We start from the raw sequence: 20182 nt of genomic DNA on the forward strand, positions 1-20182 counted from the left end.
CATGATATATACCACATGTATTGAGGATGTGTGTTATGATCCCATGTACTGTGTTGCAATTTGGATGTAATATCCTAGTCATGTTAGTGCAGTGCATTGAGATGCGTGATTGACAACAGTCAGAATTGACACCCTCGTTAAAAGGATAATTGGACAGGTAAAAGGTAAAGAGGTATGCAGAAAACACACACACACACACACACACACACACACACACACACACACACACACACACTACCAGTCAAAAGTTTGGTCGCATTCCAGGTGAAGCTGGTTGAGAGAATGCCAAACATGTGCAAAGCTGTCATCAAGGCAAAGGGTGGCTACTTTGAAGAATCTCAAATATATTTAGATTTGTTTAACACTTTTTTGGTTACTACATGATTCCATATGTGTTATTTCATAGTTTTGATGTCTTCATTATTATTTTACAATGTAGAAAATAATAAAAATAAAGAAAAACCCTTGAATGAGTAGGTTTGTCCAAACTTTTGACTGGTACAGTTTTTTGGGGTCCCTTACATGTAACCGATGACATGTAATCCGTTACTCCCCAACCCTGTATATATACACACATATTCCGGACACCGACATTGCTCATGCTAACATTTATATAATTCTTACTTCCATTATTTTACTTTTAGAGTTGTGTGTATTATTAGAAATTACTGCACTGTTGGAACTATGAACACAAGCATTTCGCTACACCCACAATAACATCTACTAAACAACATTTTTCAAACACCTGAAACAGCTTTTTCCTGCAATCTAGAGGCATAATCATTATGCCTAATTCATGTAAAAATATATTATAAAAAAATATGTATATTGTTCTGCATAGGTTATTTAAGTGTACCTCTTTACCTGTTCAATTGCCATTTTAATGAATGATGCTCATTGATTCCTTAGAACTTTTATGCCTTAGGAGTTTAGTACAACTGCCACACTGGTATATAGTATTATAACCCTAAAGACTAGCAACCTTGTCGGCAGGCATGCCGGCTAAGATAGACAAGCTACTCTTGATTGATAGCCTGAAATGGCTTGGTAGCTAGTTATGGGGCTGGGAGATTGGGAACCTTTCTAGCTGGCTAGCTAAAGCAAGTTAATAAAATTGCTATGTGGCTAGTATTACAGAGATTAATTAATTCATCAAGAAGGAATCAATAGGCTACATAGCTTGATCAAATTAATTTATAATCAAGTCCTGCCCCTCACCTGCAGCTGAAATCAAATCTGTGTGTGTCACTCAACATTCCCCTCTCCTCCTCCACTGACGATACTGTCTGCAGACACTAGAGTATATAGCATCCTGCCAAGCATATCTTTGCGCCATGGTGCACCTTGGAAGCAACCGCTTACTAGGGAGAAACCCACTGACAGATCTTTTTTGAAATAATTCTGATAAAACGTGGGCTTAAAAATTAAGTTTAGTAATTAATAAAAAATAAAGTATAAAAATCTTATGGCATGAGGCCTCTGGTTGACATTGAAATTCATGGACTCACTAAAACATACACATTTCATTTGATCGGGACACATGTACTATCTGTCCACAGCATATAAATACAACGGAATCATTAAAACGCTATGTTAGTATAAAACATCAAATACGGTCCAAACAGAAGAGATAAAGACACTAGGCTATAAACTTTGATTATTTCCAAACATTTTGAATTAATATAATTCTGTGTTTGAGTGTTTACTTCCTCCCCTCTTACTTAAGGACACTATGTAGCTACAATGTAAGACAAAGGACGCCTAGAGATAGATATACTGTGGCAACATTATAGAGAAAGATTGAGGTCCATAATTTGTGTGCGTACTGTAGTTGTCTCCTTACAGACTAACAGACACACAGCTGTCAGAGTTAAGAGTGAAAAGGGACCCACCGGCCCTCAAGGAGACCATACTGTACCCCACTGAGGCTGAGTTTAGGGGTATAGGATGCTGGTAGTGGTAGTGGTGGAGAATGGAGGATGCTGGAGGTTTTGAGGCTCATAACATCTCTTCCTTTAGGGCGTCCTTTGAGTTGATGTTGGTCGGTTTGACTCTCTCATCCTGGCTCATCCTGTCACGAACCTCTCCCTCCTGATGAAAGCCAACCATCAGCTGATAGACCACCACACCAATGATGGCGCCCAGGAATGGGGCGAAGATGGGCACCAGGAACCAGCACTTGTTGGCACTGAGAGAAAGAGAGCGAGAGAGTGAGAGAGAGACATATCCAAGAAGTTGTGCGAGAGAGAAGATTCTTTCTTAATCTTTGCCTCCTCTGCTTTTACCCGTTTGATCCATCGTCACCATCTCCCATTTTGTTTCATCGTTATATCAATAATGTACAAACCTCTAACCAGGAAATGGATACCGAGTGGTAGAATACATGTGAAGAGGGCAGAGAGGTGAAGAGAGAACCAGATGCATGCAGAGAGAGAAAGAGGATTGTGGGAGGACTCACGTGAAGACCTCGGTGCCCCAGCCTGCCAGAGCGGTAAAGAGGCGTGGCCCCAGGTCCCTGGCAGGGTTGACAGCGTAGCCAGAGTTGAAGCCCATGGACAGGCCGATGACCAGCACCACAAAGCCCACCGTGAAGGCCTCCAGGCCCTGGGGAATGGGATTGTTATGGGGGTCCACGATGGCCAGGATACAGACGATCAATGCTGCAGTGCCAATCGTCTGGGAAAGAGATACCTCCATTAACATGGAGAACTCTGAATATACTAGTAGTTCTAATTCCTGATACAACCAGTTTGGAGGTTGTATGCGGAAGAACGGGGCTTACCTGGTCGAAGAAGCCATTGACCAATGTGAGATGTTTGCCAGGGTAGGTGGCGAAGATGCCAGCGGTGGCGTTGGGCCCGGTAACAATGAGTTCTCCAGCATAGTTCAATAGAGCGTCTGAGAGGAGAACACACACACATTATGATATAACATCAACTGTAACGAGGTGTTACGCTATACACAGATTCAACCTTAAGTTAAGACTTTTTAAAGAGTTGACTCCGACAGATGCTTTCCTGTCCATCCATGGACATTTCCGAGGACTCACCATAGTACAGACCAAAGATGATCCCGGAGCCCAGGAAAGCTCCCAGTGTCTGGAAGACGAAGTAGACTGGAAACTTTCTCCAGCGATCTCTCCCAAGCAGGCAGAGGGCAAAGGTTACTGCCGGATTGAGATGGCCTCCTAGGAAAAAACACATGTTGACAGATATGTTAACATTAAAGCGGGACAGACATTTAGGATCACGACTTAGAGACATGACTCAGCCTTGGAATAACTCATGGTAAGTCCGCTCAAGGAGAACCTCTACACCTAAACATGTTGGTGAGTTAATTCATGTGCATGTATTGCTGATATGAGGTTTGTACCTGATACCTGGCCACAGACCAGGATCCCTAGGGTGGCAGCGAAGCCGAAAGCAAAGTTGACAGTTAGGAACATGCCATGAGATCCTCCACTAAGCACCAGTTGAGCCACTGCACCACAACCAAACATCTGTCAAGAGAGGGAAGAAACAAATAAAAAAATAACATGGGTACCAACAAACAATGATCATCAACATTGCCTGTAAAAAAAGATTGTAAAGACTGCATATCAAATCAAATCAAATTTTATTTGTCACATACACATGGTTAGCAGATGTTAATGCGAGTGTAGCGAAATGCTTGTGCTTCTAGTTCCGACAATGCAGTAATAACGAGCAAGTAATCTAACTAACAATTCCAAAAAAACTACTGTCTTATACACAGTGTAAGGGGATAAAGAATATGTACATAAGGATATATGAATGAGTGATGGTACAGAGCAGCATAGGCAAGATACAGTAGATGATATCGAGTACAGTATATACATATGAGATAAGTATGTAAACCAAGTGGCATAGTTAAAGTGGCTAGTGATACATGTATTACATAAGGATGCAGTCGATGATATAGAGTACAGTATCAACGTATGCATATGAGATGAACAATGTAGGGTAAGTAACATTATATAAGGTAGCATTGTTTAAAGTGGCTAGTGATATATTTACATCATTTCCCATCAATTCCCATGATTAAAGTGGCTGGAGTAGAGTCAGTGTCATTGACAGTGTGTTGGCAGTAGCCACTCAATGTTAGTGGTGGCTGTTTAACAGTCTGATGGCCTTGAGATAGAAGCTGTTTTTCAGTCTCTCGGTCCCAGCTTTGATGCACCTGTACTGACCTCGCCTTCTGGGTGACAGCGGGGTGAACAGGCAGTGGCTCGGGTGGTTGATGTCCTTGATGATCTTTATGGCCTTCCTGTAGCATCGGGTGGTGTAGGTGTCCTGGAGGGCAGGTAGTTTGCCCCCGGTGATGCGTTGTGCAGACCTCACTACCCTCTGGAGAGCCTTACGGTTGAGGGCGGTGCAGTTGCCATACCAGGCGGTGATACAGCCCGCCAGGATGCTCTCGATTGTGCATCTGTAGAAGTTTGTGAGTGCTTTTGGTGACAAGCCGAATTTCTTCAGCCTCCTGAGGTTGAAGAGGCGCTGCTGCGCCTTCCTCACGATGCTGTCTGTGTGAGTGGACCAATTCAGTTTGTCTGTGATGTGTATGCCGAGGAACTTAAAACTTGCTACCCTCTCCACTACTGTTCCATCGATGTGGATGGGGGTGTTCCCTCTGCTGTTTCCTGAAGTCCACAATCATCTCCTTAGTTTTGTTGACGTTGAGTGTGAGGTTATTTTCCTGACACCACACTCCGAGGGCCCTCACCTCCTCCCTGTAGGCCGTCTCTTCGTTGTTGGTAATCAAGCCTACCACTGTTGTGTCGTCCGCAAACTTGATGATTGAGTTGGAGGCGTGCGTGGCCACGCAGTCGTGGGTGAACAGGGAGTACAGGAGAGGGCTCAGAACGCACCCTTGTGGGGCCCCAGTGTTGAGGATCAGCGGGGAGGAGATGTTGTTGCCTACCCTCACCACCTGGGGGCGGCCCGTCAGGAAGTCCAGTACCCAGTTGCACAGGGCGGGGTCGAGACCCAGGGTCTCGAGCTTGATGACGAGCTTGGAGGGTACTATGGTGTTGAATGCCGAGCTGTAGTCGATGAACAGCATTCTCACATAGGTATTCCTCTTGTCCAGATGGGTTAGGGCAGTGTGCAGTGTGGTTGAGATTGCATCGTCTGTGGACCTATTTGGGCGGTAAGCAAATTGGAGTGGGTCAAGGGTGTCAGGTAGGGTGGAGGTGATATGGTCCTTGACTAGTCTCTCAAAGCACTTCATGATGACGGATGTGAGTGCTACGGGGCGGTAGTCATTTAGCTCAGTTACCTTAGCTTTCTTGGGAACAGGAACAATGGTGGCCCTCTTGAAGCATGTGGGAACAGCAGACTGGTATAGGGATTGATTGAATATGTCCGTAAACACACCGGCCAGCTGGTCTGCGCATGCTCTGAGGGCGCGGCTGGGGATGCCGTCTGGGCCTGCAGCCTTGCGAGGGTTAACACGTTTAAATGTCTTACTCACTTCGGCTGCAGTGAAGGAGAGACCGCATGTTTCCGTTGCAGGCCGTGTCAGTGGCACTGTATTGTCCTCAAAGCGGGCAAAAAGTTATTTAGTCTGCCTGGGAGCAAGACATCCTGGTCCGTGACTGGGCTGGGTTTCTTCCTGTAGTCCGTGATTGACTGTAGACCCTGCCACATGCCTCTTGTGTCTGAGCCGTTGAATTGAGATTCTACTTTGTCTCTGTACTGGCGCTTAGCTTGTTTGATAGCCTTGCGGAGGGAATAGCTGCACTGTTTGTATTCAGTCATGTTACCAGACACCTTGCCCTGATTAAAAGCAGTGGTTCGTGCCTTCAGTTTCACACGAATGCTGCCATCAATCCACGGTTTCTGGTTAGGGAATGTTTTAATCGTTGCTATGGGAACGACATCTTCAACGCACGTTCTAATGAACTCGCACACCGAATCAGCGTATTCGTCAATGTTGTTGTCTGACGCAATACGAAACATCTCCCAGTCCACGTGATGGAAGCAGTCTTGGAGTGTGGAGTCAGCTTGGTCGGACCAGCGTTGGACAGACCTCAGCGTGGGAGCTTCTTGTTTTAGTTTCTGTCTGTAGGCAGGGATCAACAAAATGGAGTCGTGGTCAGCTTTTCCGAAAGGGGGCGGGGCAGGGCCTTATATGCGTCGCGGAAGTTAGAGTAACAATGATCCAGGGTCTTTCCACCCCTGGTTGCGCAATCGATATGCTGATAAAATTTAGGGAGTCTTGTTTTCAGATTAGCCTTGTTAAAATCCCCAGCTACAATGAATGCAGCCTCCGGATAAATTGTTTCCAGTTTGCAGAGAGTTAAATAAAGTTTGTTCAGAGCCATCGATGTGTCTGCTTGGGGGATATATACGGCTGTGATTATAATCGAAGAGAATTCTCTTGGTAGATAATGCGGTCTACATTTGATTGTGAGGAATTCTAAATCAGGTGAACAGAAGGATTTGAGTTCCTGTATGTTTCTTTCATCACACCATGTCACGTTGGCCATAAGGCATACGCCCCCGCCCGTCTTCTTACCAGAAAGATGTTTGTTTCTGTCGGCGCGATGCGTGGAGAAACCCGCTGGCTGCACCGCTCGGATTGCGTCTCTCCAGTTAGCCATGTTTCCGTGAAGCAGAGAACGTTACAGTCTCTGATGTCCCTCTGGAATGCTACCCTTGCTCGGATTTCATCAACCTTGTTGTCAAGAGACTGGACATTGGCAAGAAGAATGCTAGGGAGTGGTGCACGATGTGCCCGTCTCCGGAGTCTGACCAGAAGACCGCTTCGTTTCCCTCTTTTTCTGAGTCGTTTTTTTTTTTGGTCGCTGCATGTGATCCACTCGGCTACACTGGTTGTAAGGCAGAACACAGGATCCGCATCGCGAAAAACATATTCTTGGTCGTACTGATGGTGAGTTGACGCTGATCTTATATTCAGTAGTTCTTCTCGGCTGTATGTAATGAAACCTAAGATGACCTGGGGTACTAGTGTAAGAAATAACACGTAAAAAAACAAAAAACTGCATAGTTTCCTAGGAACGCGAAGCGAGGCGGCCATCTCTGTCGGCGCCGGAAGTACAAGGTGCACTCGGTGCACTCGGTGTGTTTAAAGCCAGAGCAGAGCCAAACATTTACTCATTGCTATGTAAACACACATACAGTTAAAATACAGTGCCTTGCAAAAGTATTCATCCCTCTTGTAGTTTTTTCCTATTTTGTTGCATTAGAACCTGTAATTTAAATGGATTTTTATTTGTATTTCGTGTAATGGACATACACAAAACAGTCCCTATTGGTGAAGTAAAAAATTGAATAAAAAACTTGTTTCAATTTTATTTTATTATTTTTTTAAATGGAAAAGTGGTGCATGTAATATGTCTTCACCCACTTTTCTATGAAGCCCTTAAGTAAGATCTGGTGCATCCAATTACCTTCAGAAGTCACATAATTAGTTAAAGTCCACCTATGTGCAATCTAAGTATCACATGATCTCAGTATGTATACACCTGTTCTGAAAAGCCCTAGAGTCTGCAACATTACTAAGCAAGCGGCACCACCAAGCAAGCGGCACCATGAAGACCAGGGAGCTCTCCAAACAGGTCAGGGACAAAGTTGTGGAGAAGTACAGATCAGGGTTGGGTTATAAAATAATATCAGAAACTTTGAACATCCCACAGAGCACCATTAAATTGATTATTAAAAAATTGAAAGAATATGGCACGACAACAAACCTGCCAAGAGAGGGAAAAACTCAAGGACCTGGCAAGGAGGGCATTAATCAGAGAGGCAACAAAGAGACTAAAGATAATCCTGAAGGAGCTGCAAAGCTCCACAGCGGACATTGGAGTATCTGTCCATAGGACCACTTTAAATTGTACAATCCACAGAGCTGGGCTTTAGAGTGTCCAGAAAAAAAGCCATTGCTTGAAGAAAAAAAATAAGCAAATACGTTTGGTCTTTGCCAAAAGGCATGTGGGAGAATCGCCAAATATATGGAAGAAGGTACTCTGGTCAGATGAGACTAATATTGATATTTTTGTCCATTATGGAAAACGTTATGTCTGGCGCAAACCCAACACCTCTCATCACCCCGAGAACACCACGGTGAAGCATGGTGGTGGCCGCCTCATGCTGTGGGGATGTTTTTCAGTGTCAGGGACTGGGAAACTGGTCAGCATTGAAAAAATGATAGATGGTGCTAAATACAGGAGCAAAACCCGTTTCAGTCTTCCAGAGATTTGAGACTGGGGCTGAGGTTCACCTTCCAGCAGAACAATGACCCTAAGCATACTGCTAAAGCAACACTTGAGTGGTTTAAGGGGAAACATTTAAATGTCTTTGAATGGCCTAGTCAAAGCCCAGACCTCAATCCAATTGAGAATCTGTGGTATGACTTAAAGATTGCTGTACATCAGCAGAACCCAAAAAAATCCCAAGTGTCTAGTTTTGTCTTATTTCTTGTTTGTTTCACAATAAACAAATATTTTGCATCTTCAAAGTGGTCGGCATGTTGTGTAAATCAAATGATACAACCCCCCAAAAAAAAAAAATCTTAATTCCAGGTTGTAAGGCAACAAAATAGGAAAAATGCCAAGGGGGGTGAATACTTTCGCAGGCGACTCTAGAGGTCACTCAAGAGGCTTTGTCAGTATACATGTTACACAAATGGATATCCTAGATTTACTACTTTTCATCCCTGAATGTATGTTCAGGTCAGAAAGGGGATACAATCATTATCAGTGAAACTGGTCGCCATGATGATTTAAATGGGCTCTATTGTGTATTAACAGGTATGAGGGGAGGAAATTGTGAAATTGTTGTCTGTGTTGACATTTGATGGTCCCAGGCCAAATGATGGGCATTTTTCAGATACCGATGTATCTGATAAAAACAAGTGTACTACATATTTCCGCCCTGATATGAATATGCTGGCAGGAAACACCGTGTTTTATATGCTCTAGAATGGAAACAAGGATTGATGCAGTGAGAAGTTAGTTTCGGGAGCTGCTGTCATGGTCGTGAATTAGCTATAGAGTTGCCAAGGTGGTCATACCGCATTGTGTGTTTGCACGCCGACTTGTATATATGTGTGTTTGCTCTCAGACCACAGGGCACATAGGTTGAGATGAGCTGCAAGGAACTGTCGTCTCGACAGAAGGCTTGGCATCTAATGGGTGGTTTAGCATCGCTGGGGTCAGTGTAAACTCTGGCTCCTGATTAGCCCCGCGGGCCTCATGCTTCCGATTAGCTGGAGAAATACAACGTCTTCAGAGGGGCCCATCTTTAGTTAGACATGAAGTTAAATGTCAAAGGGATCTTAATGTCAGAAGCATCTGATAACATGTCAGTATGGAGCCAAATGCCAACTGAATTAGCCTGATCAAATTCCACCAAAAGGTTATTCACTAAGATTCATGACGCCGTAAGAAATTACTTTAAAAGACGGCATCTAACAGGATAATAACCTAAATTAAATCACAGCTCTCTAAGTGGCCTGGTGGTGATAGCGGCAGCACGTCATGACAGCATTACGCCATGACATTACATGAATACATTGCACACTTACTCCCCCAGACTGTCAGGCAGTTCATGCTGTGTCCTCATTCTGAGTGTCTACCGATACACCTGGTCACTCATGCGTTCCCTTTTAGTGAACAGCAATGGAGGGAGGGAAGAAGTCACAGGGAGAGGAAATTCCGGGGTAGCTTTTGATGCCGCCATTCTTTTCCAATATCCAGATACATTAAAACTGTTATTGGGACAAAAGGAAATGAAGAGGGAAGTGTGTGAATAAAATACTGTGTGAAGAAGTCGTCAAACTTTTCCCAGTGGAGCATCACTCCTGGTATGGAAAGTCATGATTTGGGGTGGTAAGCCATGGTTTCGTGTGGCAGCATGTGGTGTCTCATCCCTTCAATTTAAGCAAAGAATAGCACACAATGACTCTTTCATATAAAGAGAAAGCTTATTGCTGTTGTTTTCTCCCCCCTTAGCTCTTCGGTTTATGTAAGGACTGCATTGTTCCCTGGATGGTGCACATGCACACCATCGCTGGGGCCAGAAGGACATGTGTCCAACCACCTGTCACACAAAGGTGACACGGGTAGTCCACTGGGAACAGTCTTCAGTTCAACCTTTAGTTTTGATTTACATTTGGTTAAGTTGTCAACTCAGGTGAATTCAACACGAAATCAACAACTAATGTCACCGTGTCATTGGATTTAGGTTCAAAGTTGTGTGAAAAAGCAACTTTAAAAAATGTACGTTACTTTTTGTAAATCCAAATCCTGCCATTGCTGAGATCTGTTCTCCATATGCTGGGGTATAGCTCTGTGCATGACAAACTCACACGTACATAAACACACCCTGCCCATTCCTTCGCCTCCCTTTACCTGAGTATCAGTCGAGAGCGCCTGTCTGTTCACACAGTCATTACATTACTCAGTCATTAGTATATCTTGACGACAGGTGACGTCTATATATGTCCTGGAGGGCGTGAATATATTTGGCATGTTCAGGTTTCACCCATTGCGCTGTTGCTGTCACTCCCAATACTGCAGTCCATGTATGACATAGCACTTATTAAATAGACATGCCACACCTGCTACTAGTGCCTTAGACAAAGACGTAACAGGTTTAATACACAGTGCTTTTCCATCCATGCTCCTGCTGGAGATTTACATCATTGTTCTATTAGCAGTGCAACGCCTGTCTACGTCCATTAACAATCTTATAATAAAATGGAACTTGTAACGACAACTCTTAACCGGTGCAACGAGTTTGATGCTGTGTTACTTTTCCGACGCTGAAAGTTGGTTCCGTTTTAGCGAAACCAAATGCAAGGCCATTTCTAGATGGACGTCGATGGTAGAGGTCCTGTCGCAGCGTGAGAGAATGTAGTGCAATAACATTAGGCAATGAAGAAACGCTTTGTAAAACAGGTGTGAGAGAGCCTGTGACCGTGAGTAAGACTGAGTCATCTCCCTAACAACTTTTTTCTCTCTGAGCAAAGAAAGTGAAACTTAACTGCCTAAAAAGCCTGCAGGTTGTTGGCTACACTGGCTGTATTATCTGGTAGGTGCTTAAAGTACTACTATCCATTTTCTTAAGTGGCCATTTACTGCTAGAGCAAGATAACAAAAAAAAATTGCAGGGGTTGTTTAGTTTTTCCTGTTTGTTTATTTAACATGGCGGATGGCTAAGGTCTGTCAGTAACCGAGGGAAGATTTTATCTGTCAGTTCCATTAAAGCCAATTTAAAGCTCTACACACACACACACACACACACACACACACACACACACACACACACACACACACACACACACACACACACACAACACACACACACACACACACACACACACACCAATCCAATTCAACAGATCCACAGATGGCAATTTCCCACCTGGACAAGAGGAGTACATATGTGAGAATGCTGTTAATGGATTATAGCTCAGCATTCAACATAATAGTCCCCCTCCAAGCTACAAGTAGCAGCAACACCTCTGGTCACACTGACCCTCAACATGGGGGCCTCACTGGGGGGGGTGCTTAGCCCTCTCCTGTACTCCCTTTTCACCCACGACTGCGTGGCCACGCATGACTCCAACACCATCACGATGACACGACGGTGGTAGCATGACAGCGATGAGACAGCCTACAGGGAGGTCAGAGACAACAATCTCTCCTTCAACATCAGCAAGACCAATGAGCTGAACGTGGACTACAGGAAACAGGAGGGGGCTCTTCCTCTAAGTAGTCAGGCATATCTCAGTTCTTTCGTTTATTATCTCTCCCTAACAAACAAGGTTCTAATGTCCAAACAATGGGGCGTAGCTAGCTAAAAGTGATGCGAGTAAAGACACTCCCCCTGGGGCAGGAAATAGACTTGGATTGATTACCAGGTGTGAACAAAACTGAACAGTAAACATAGAAGGTATCAAACATTCGAAAATGTGACTTTTATTGCAAAAATACCTAGTCTCGAAGGGAATTAAACACGGTCAGGTTCTTTGTGAATATTTGTTAACGTTTTGGCTTGCGAGTGCAGCTTTGCTAACGTCGTCTGTCTTATTACATTCATGAAATCTGACGATGCTAATATGCTAACTCCAGGTTGTAACCAGAAGTAAATAATGGATTATTGTGGATTCTGTCACCATGGGCCTTAAGACATGAATTATCCCTTTGACATGGACCACACACACCTGCATAGTCTTGAAGAGGGCCTCTTCCCCCTGAAGAGATTTGACATGGGACCTCAGATCCTCAAGAAGTTCTACAGCTGCACCATTGAGAGCATCTTGACAGGTTGCATCACCGCCTGGTATGGCAACTGCACCACCCTTGACCGCAAGGCTCTACAAAGGGTGGTGCGGATGGCCCAATACATCACTAGGGCCGAGCTCTCTGCCATCCAAGACCTTTATACCAGGCTGTGTCTAAGAAAGGCACAGAAAATAGCCAAAGACTTAATCATATCACAATCAACTTTTACCAGTTGAATGTAAATGATATGAGACCGTCGGTGTTACTGTAAGGTCCCTCATACTAAATATTTTTGGTTCCAGGTGCGTAGGAGTCAAAATGAGAATACCGGAAGAGATCGAGACCCGCATGTTGCAGGAATAATTCAAAAGCTGAGGCTAAAAATACATTCAAATAAAGATGTTTATTTGAACATCATGTTGCCAAAATGTTTAACGTGTAAGTCCAACATGCTTTTGGAGACAGCTTCTATCAAGCAATTAGACTGTTGAATAGCTAATCAATGGCTACCCGTACTATCTGTATGGCCTATCTGCTCTGACTACCTGCACTGGTCATATCCACAGAAAGGAGAAAAGCTCGGGTAAAAAGTTAGAGGAAAACCCGGCAAAATTATCTGAAAACGTAACTTTTTTTTATAAAAAAAAATTACTTTGAAAATGTAGGGTAGGTTGTGTATATCACTAGAGATATTTTTCTTTTAAGGCAGAAAAATGTGAAAGACTATTTCCTTAGGGACTGTAAACATGCAAACCCCTCAAATACGACAGCAGGAGAGCACGGGGTTGCAAGGTGAATCCTGGATCATTATGCAGAGTAAAGATCATGTGTCCATGTTCTCGTCAACAAGAGCAATCATATTTTCATACACACTCAAGGAGTGTAATTTATAGGTGCCTATGAGGCTCACATTCCCGACCCCAGAGAATTTGCAAAGGCTAGCAGTGCAAAGGCTAGCAGTGCAAAGGCTAGCAGTGCAAAGGCTAGCAGTGCAAAGGCTAGCAGTGCAAAGGCTAGCAGTGCAAAGGCTAGCAGTGCAAAGGCTAGCAGTGCAAAGGCTAGCAGTGCAAAGGCTAGCAGTGCAAAGGCTAGCAGTGCAAAGGCTAGCAGTGCAAAGGCTAGGACAAGTTGTAAAGCCATGCTGAACTTATCTGATGGCGTTAAGAACGTAGAGTACATTCACTCCACATCTAGCTTGAAATATTGCCGATGGAGCAACCCAATTAGTTCCTTTTGTATAACTCAAATGGTTGTTACGTTGTCAAGGAGGATGGTCACGTGTTTATGATCAGAGGAACACCGGTTCGAGACCGGTGTGGGGCCATGGAGGAAGATCGATTGTGAGCAGCTCACTAACGTTGGTTTCACTTACCAGTATCCATCACTCTCACGTCTAGGCATAACAACAATAGTTGATACACAGGTTCTTGTTAATCCAGTAGTATTTTGTCTGCAGGTTTGAATACACACAAACTAATATTTCTTGTGGCAACGAATCATCACAGTGAAACATGCAATCTACTCATCTGAGAAAGGCTTGAGTGAGGATAACTTGAACATCGATATGGTAAATTAGGATGTCAGTGAGGTGAAAAGATGGCAGAGCTCTTACCACCAGGATGAGGGTACCCAGACACTCTGCCATGGCCTGGCGCAGCAGCAAGTTACGGATCTGGAAAGTCTGTGCCAGCTTGTCCATGAATATCTTCTGTTTTCCCATGGTTCAGTGCTGCTCAGCTAACCTCCTGTATTATGACTGGGTGACAGCGGGTAGGTAGGTCCTACTGTGTGGGTGTGTGTGATGGCTAATGCAGTGGACTCCTCTTATAGGACCTGGACCTCCTGTGGTTCCTGCCAAAGCCAGCCCCCACGAGCCCTCCCTACTCTCTCGCTCTTACTCACTCTCCCTCTTCTCCCTTCCTCCGTCTCTCTCTCTTTCTCTTTCTCTCGTAACTCCCACATCCTCTGAACTTTCTCACTGATTCAAACTCAAACACACCCTCTCTCTGTCTGTCTGTCTCTCACTCTCTTCTCCTTTTCGTCCATCCTGTTTTATTCCTCTCTACCTGAAACTTTATCACCATGTATTTTTGCTGCTTTGTCTGGTTTGAATAGAGGAGTGAGTCATTTATATCCCCATAACTGCTCAAAAGGTTTGCTTCTAACATTAATAACTTTTTTGTCTATTCTGTTGAGGCACTGGAGTACATTGCATTCCACTTGACTCTGACAGTATAGATTGCATTCACTTCTTGATCAAATATGATCTACCTTCATGTTTTTTTCTGTTATCTGCTATATCCAACATTGTATTTTATATTGCAACCAGTGTTGGGGAAGATACTCTGAAAATATAGTTTACCAAAGCTATCAATGACTTCACACTGGAAGAAGTGAGCTTCACTAAAGTTACCTTTAAGAGAAATTATTAAGAAAAAGATAGCTTAATTAACTGAAGTTACTTAGAGAAAGTAGGTCACAATGCACAAACTACTTTGTCAAAAATCATCATATCTAAATCTGAAATGTCATAGACTACAAATTGCAAGAACAGATCACTCTGGAGTCAGATGTTAACAGAATGTTAGTTTAGCCAATTAAAGACAAAAAGTGAGAATTAGACAGGTCTGATATCAAAAAAGAAGACATTCTTCCCTACTTCACCCATATTTTATATTTGGGAAAAAAAGTAGTGTGTGCTTCCAGTAGTTAGCTACATCACTACATGGAAAAAAAAGTGATTAACTACTGAAAACAATACCAAGACTACCACCAAATGTAAAAACATTTCTAGTTGAACTAAATGTAGTTCACAACTCCCCAACACTGATTGCAACACAATAGAACATTTTGTTGTGAAGCAGCAAAGCACACAGAGTGAAAGTAGTCTACTTAAGTTAAGACTTTCCTAATATTAGAGGTTCTGCTCGCCTGAGTTGTGATACCTCATTATAAGCTGTAGACCATACCATTTACCACCACAAACAACTGATGCTGGCATTAAGACCACACTCAACAAGCTATATAGGGCCATAAGAAAACAAGAAAATGCTTACCCAGAGGCGGCACTCCTAGTGGCCAGTGATTTTAACGCAATAAAACTGAAATCTGTCTTACCTCATTTCTACCAGCATGTAACCCGTGCAACTAGAGGCAAAAAAAACTTTAGCACCTTTTACTCCACACACAGAGACGCCTACAAAGCTCTCCCTAGCCCTCCATTTGGTAAATCTGACCACAACTCTATCCCCGATTCCTGTTTACAAGCAAAAACTCAAACAAGAAGTACCCGTGAAATGCTCAATACGGAAGTGGCCGGAGGAAGTGGATGCTAAGCTACAGGACTCTTTAACTAGCACAGACTGGAATATGTTCTGGGGTTCATCCGACGGCATAAAAGAGTTTACCACATCAGTCACCAGCTTCATTAATAGGTGCATGGTCCCCACAGTGACATACGTACATATCCCAACCAGAAGCCATGGATTACAGCCAAAATTTGCACTGAGCTAAGGGCTAGAGCTGCCGCTATCAAGGAGCGGGACACTAATCCAGACGCGTATAAGAAATCCTGTTACGCCCGCCGATGAACCATTAAACAGGTAAAGTGTCAATACAGGACTAAGACTGAATCCTACACTGGCTCTGGTGCTGGTCAGATGTGGTAGGGCTTGCAAACTATGATGGATTACAAAAGAAAACCCAGCCACTAGCTGCCCAGTGATGCGAGCCTACCAGACAAGCTAAATGCCTTCTATGCTCGCTTCAAGGCAAGCAACACAGAATGATGCATTAGAGTACCAGCTGTTCCAGACGACTGTGTGATTACACTCTCCATAGCCGATGTGAGTAAGACCTTTAAACAGGTTAACATTTACAAGGCCGCAGGGCCAGAAGGATTACCAGGACATGTCATTCGAGCATGCGCCGACCAGCTGGCAAGTTTCTAACCTGACATTTTCAACCTTTCCCTGACCCAGTCTGGAATATCCACGTTTCAAACAGAGCCTAGTCCCTGTGCCCAAGAACGCCAAGGTAACCTGTCAAAATGACTCGCCCCGTAGCATTCACATGTATAGCCATGAAATGCTTTGAAAGGCTGGTCATGGCTCACAACACCATCATCCCAGACAGCCTCGACCCAACTTTAATTTGCATACCGCCCCAACAGTTCAACAGATGATTCAATCTCTATTTTACTTCACACTGCTATTTTCCCACCTGGACAAAAGCAACACCGACATGAGAATGCTGTTCATTGACTACAGCTCAACATTCAACACCATAGTGCCCTCCAAGCTCATCACTAACTTAAGGACCCTGGGACTGAACACCTCCCTCTACAACTGAATCCTGGACTTCCTGACGGGCCGCCCTGGAGGTGGTGCGGGTAGGCAACAACAAATCCACCATGCTGACCCTCAACACGGCTGCCCCTCAGGCCTGATCACAGACAACGGTGAGAAAGCCTATAGAGAGTAGGTCAGAGACCTGGCAGTGTGGTGCCAAGACAACAACCTTTACCTCAACAAGACAAAAGAGCTGATAGTAGACTTCAGGAAATGGAGGTCCAAGCACGTCCTCATTCACATTGACGAGACTGTAGTGGAGCAGGTCGAGAACTTAAAAGTTCCTTGGTGTCCACATCAATAAGGACCCATCATGCTCCAAACACACCAACACAATCGGGAAGAAGGCACGACAACACCTCTTCCCTCTCAAGAGGCTGAAAAGATTTGGCATGGGCCCTCAGATCCTCAAAACGTTATACAGCTGAGAGCATCTTGACCGGCTGCATCACTATTTGGTATGGCAACTGCTTTGAATCTGACCGCAAGGTGCTACAGTGGATTGTGTGTGTGCACCGGTACATCACTAGGGCCGAGCTCCATGCCATCCAGGACCTCTATACTAGGCGGTATCGGATAAAAATTGTCAACGACTCCAACCTCCCAAGTCATAGATTGTTCTCCCTGCGGTACCAAAAAGGCACCTGAACAGCTTCTGCATCCAAGCCATAAGACTGATGAACAGTTGATCGAGTGGCTAACCAGACTATTTGCATTGACCGCTTTTGTTGTACTGACTCTCTTGCACTATGCACACTCACTGGAGTCTACCCACACAGACAGTACATATGCTCAAACACACACACACGCTGATGACAAACACATAGACACAATGCTGCTCTGTTTATAGTCTATCCTGATTGCCTAGTCACTTTTACCCTCGTATTACCTCGTACCCCTGCACATTGACACGGTACCGGTACTCCTTGTATATAGCCTCGTTACTATTATTTTATTGTGTTACTATTTATTTTTTTATTTAGCAAATTGTTCTTACTTTTTAAGTCTGCATTGTTGCAAAATGACTTGTATTTCACAGTAAAGTCTACAACTGTTGTATTCGGTGCATGTGACCTTGATTTGATATATAATTCATTCATACAGACAAGGCTACTCCTCCATCTCTCCCTGAGTGACATTCAGGAAAGTTCTTAACCTAATTTGGCCTGATAAAACAGTTAGAATCCAAAACACACGCACGCAAAAATACTCACTTTACTAGGGTAGCATTTACCATAAGAAAAATACATCTCATAAAACTCTATCTCATCCTTAACAGCTGTGGAGCTTTTGCATTGACAGTGCAAAACTATGGAGTTCCTCACCTTGACTACACACAGACACATGCTAGACCAGCTCCTTCTAAGAGGCTATAGGAGGGTTGGTGAACCTGAGATGGAGCGTGTCTGTGTGTCATTCCTCACATGGCCAGACATCCACTTTTGGAATAGGTGACATTTTTGTGAAACATGTTTTTGTAATGCAATCGTTTACAGACTGATGATGGAAATAGCCTCTTAGGAGCTGGTTCACTACCCACCCTGATCAAGCCTTTTTGGACGACACTACACTTCAGCAGGTCTCACATCTCATCACTACTTCAGCATCCCATAGATGGGCTCATTTTCCCCCAAAGTATTTGTACAATTAAGGGACAAATCAAATCAAATTGATTTATATATAGCCCTTCGTACATCAGCTGATATCTCAAAGTTCTGTACAGAAACCCAGCCTAAAACCCCAAACAGCAAGCAATGCAGGTGTAGAAGCACGTGGCTAGGAAAAACTCCCTAGAAAGGCCAAAAACTAGGAAGAAACCTAAAGAGGAACCAGGCTATGTGGGGTGGCCAGTCCTCTTCTGGCTGTGCCGGGTAGAGATAACAGAACAATGTTCATAAATGACCAGCATGGTCAAATAATAATAATCACAGGCAGAACAGTTGAAACTGGAGCAGCAGCACGGCCAGGTGGACTGGGGACAGCAAGGAGTCATCATGTCAGGTAGTCCTGAAGCATGGTCCTAGGGCTCAGGTCCTCCGAGAGAGAGAAAGAAAGAGAGAATTAGAGAGAGCATACTTAAATTCACACAGGACACCGGATAGGACAGGAGAAGTACTCCAGATATAACAAACTGACCCTAGCCCCCCGACACAAACTACTGCAGCATAAATACTGGAGGCTGAGACAGGAGGGGTCAGGAGACATTCAGTGCAGATCTAACATTCTACGTGTTTCTGTCAACAAAACTACATAAATCACGGATGAATAGTGATAAAACATCCCAAATGGGAAAATATGCAACAGTCAAGTCAAAAGCAAGTTATCACATTAAAACGGGAGTTCAAACTTCAGTCACAGCTGGTTAGGCAAGCAGTTGTGGGGACTCAATAAATAAAGTAAAGGACAAGACTGTTGAAAAAGTTGAACCAGGCAACCAGATAATTCCCAACGTGCGAGGAGTCACGATTTGAGCAGGAAATCCTGTAATGATTAAATAGCTAACAACATTGGGCGAGTACAAAATAAGTCCGGACAATTATCTGTCCATTGTGACATGATTATGTGGGAGATGGACACAATGGAGCGTGATTAGGTATAACACGTCGCCTCTGCTTGGAATTTCCTCAACATCTAGTCAGTATGTCAACACATTTTTGACATTTTTTATACATGCATTCATGGTGATTGTCTCTTTTCAACGTCTGTGTACAGTGTGGTGACCAAATTAATATCCCCCACGGGATAATGAAGTTGAGTGAGCTAAACTGAACATAGCACTAGCAGGAATCCCAATCACAAGGAGCTTATTCCAAAGAAAGTTTCAAGATGAAAATACATTTAGCAGGCATACATGGAGGGGTCAGTGCCAGTTCAAAAAAATGCCATGCTTAACTGCTCAATTGAAATGTGAAAATGATAAACACATTTATATTTTCATATTAGTGCACATGATTCATGCCACAATGAAATTGCAATGTTAAAATGAAAATGGATCATTGCAAATGGTAAATAAATTGGCGAAAGGTTAACAGAAAACAGTAATTGCTATGTATTGCTATGTGCAAAGTGAAATGGAATGTGTGGTTTTATTTTCCATCTGCCCAATTGAGCATTTTCTCTTTTCATTTTCAAACTGTATGCAAATTGCTTCCTGGAGGCGTGAACCAGGAGAGCAACATGACACCACAATGCAGTGATAACCTAGCCATGTCACACACTATGCCCATAGATATTAGACTAGTGTAACTGATGGGGTTTGAACCTGGTGTCCTGTACACCAGAAGAACATCTTAGCCTGCTAAACCAACTCTTAGGTAATTTAGCCTGGGGAGCCAATGCTTTTTTTCTGGTCTCAGGCAGAAACTCAACACTAGGCAAAGTTACTCATCACATCTTTGTGGTCACCGAACAACTTCTTTCTGGTTAGTTAGTCGCATAATGAGTAATCTTACCTGATACCTGAAGAGTTGCATTGGCTATGTCTGATACCTGAAGAGTTGCATTGGCTATAGCCACTGGGCACAGTTCAATGTGTAGTTTTGTTTACATTCGGTTGAATTGG

General features: G+C 43.7%; 1 protein-coding gene across 1 annotated transcript; it reads right to left on the reverse strand.

Annotated features, from left to right (window-relative positions):
- Positions 1 to 1412: 1412 nt before the first annotated feature.
- On the reverse strand, positions 1413 to 14120 carry LOC112263393 (aquaporin-3). The gene is made up of 6 exons (XM_024439557.2): positions 13884 to 14120; positions 3373 to 3499; positions 3050 to 3187; positions 2783 to 2898; positions 2459 to 2676; positions 1413 to 2188 (listed from the first exon to the last, which is right to left on the reverse strand). The coding sequence occupies exons 1-6, from the start codon at positions 13989 to 13991 to the stop codon at positions 1999 to 2001; spliced, it is 897 nt and encodes a 298-aa protein (XP_024295325.1). The 5' UTR covers positions 13992 to 14120; the 3' UTR covers positions 1413 to 1998.
- Positions 14121 to 20182: the final 6062 nt, after the last annotated feature.

Source organism: Oncorhynchus tshawytscha, linkage group LG12, assembly GCF_018296145.1.
Source record: "Oncorhynchus tshawytscha isolate Ot180627B linkage group LG12, Otsh_v2.0, whole genome shotgun sequence".
Taxonomy (NCBI): Eukaryota; Metazoa; Chordata; class Actinopteri; order Salmoniformes; family Salmonidae; genus Oncorhynchus; species Oncorhynchus tshawytscha.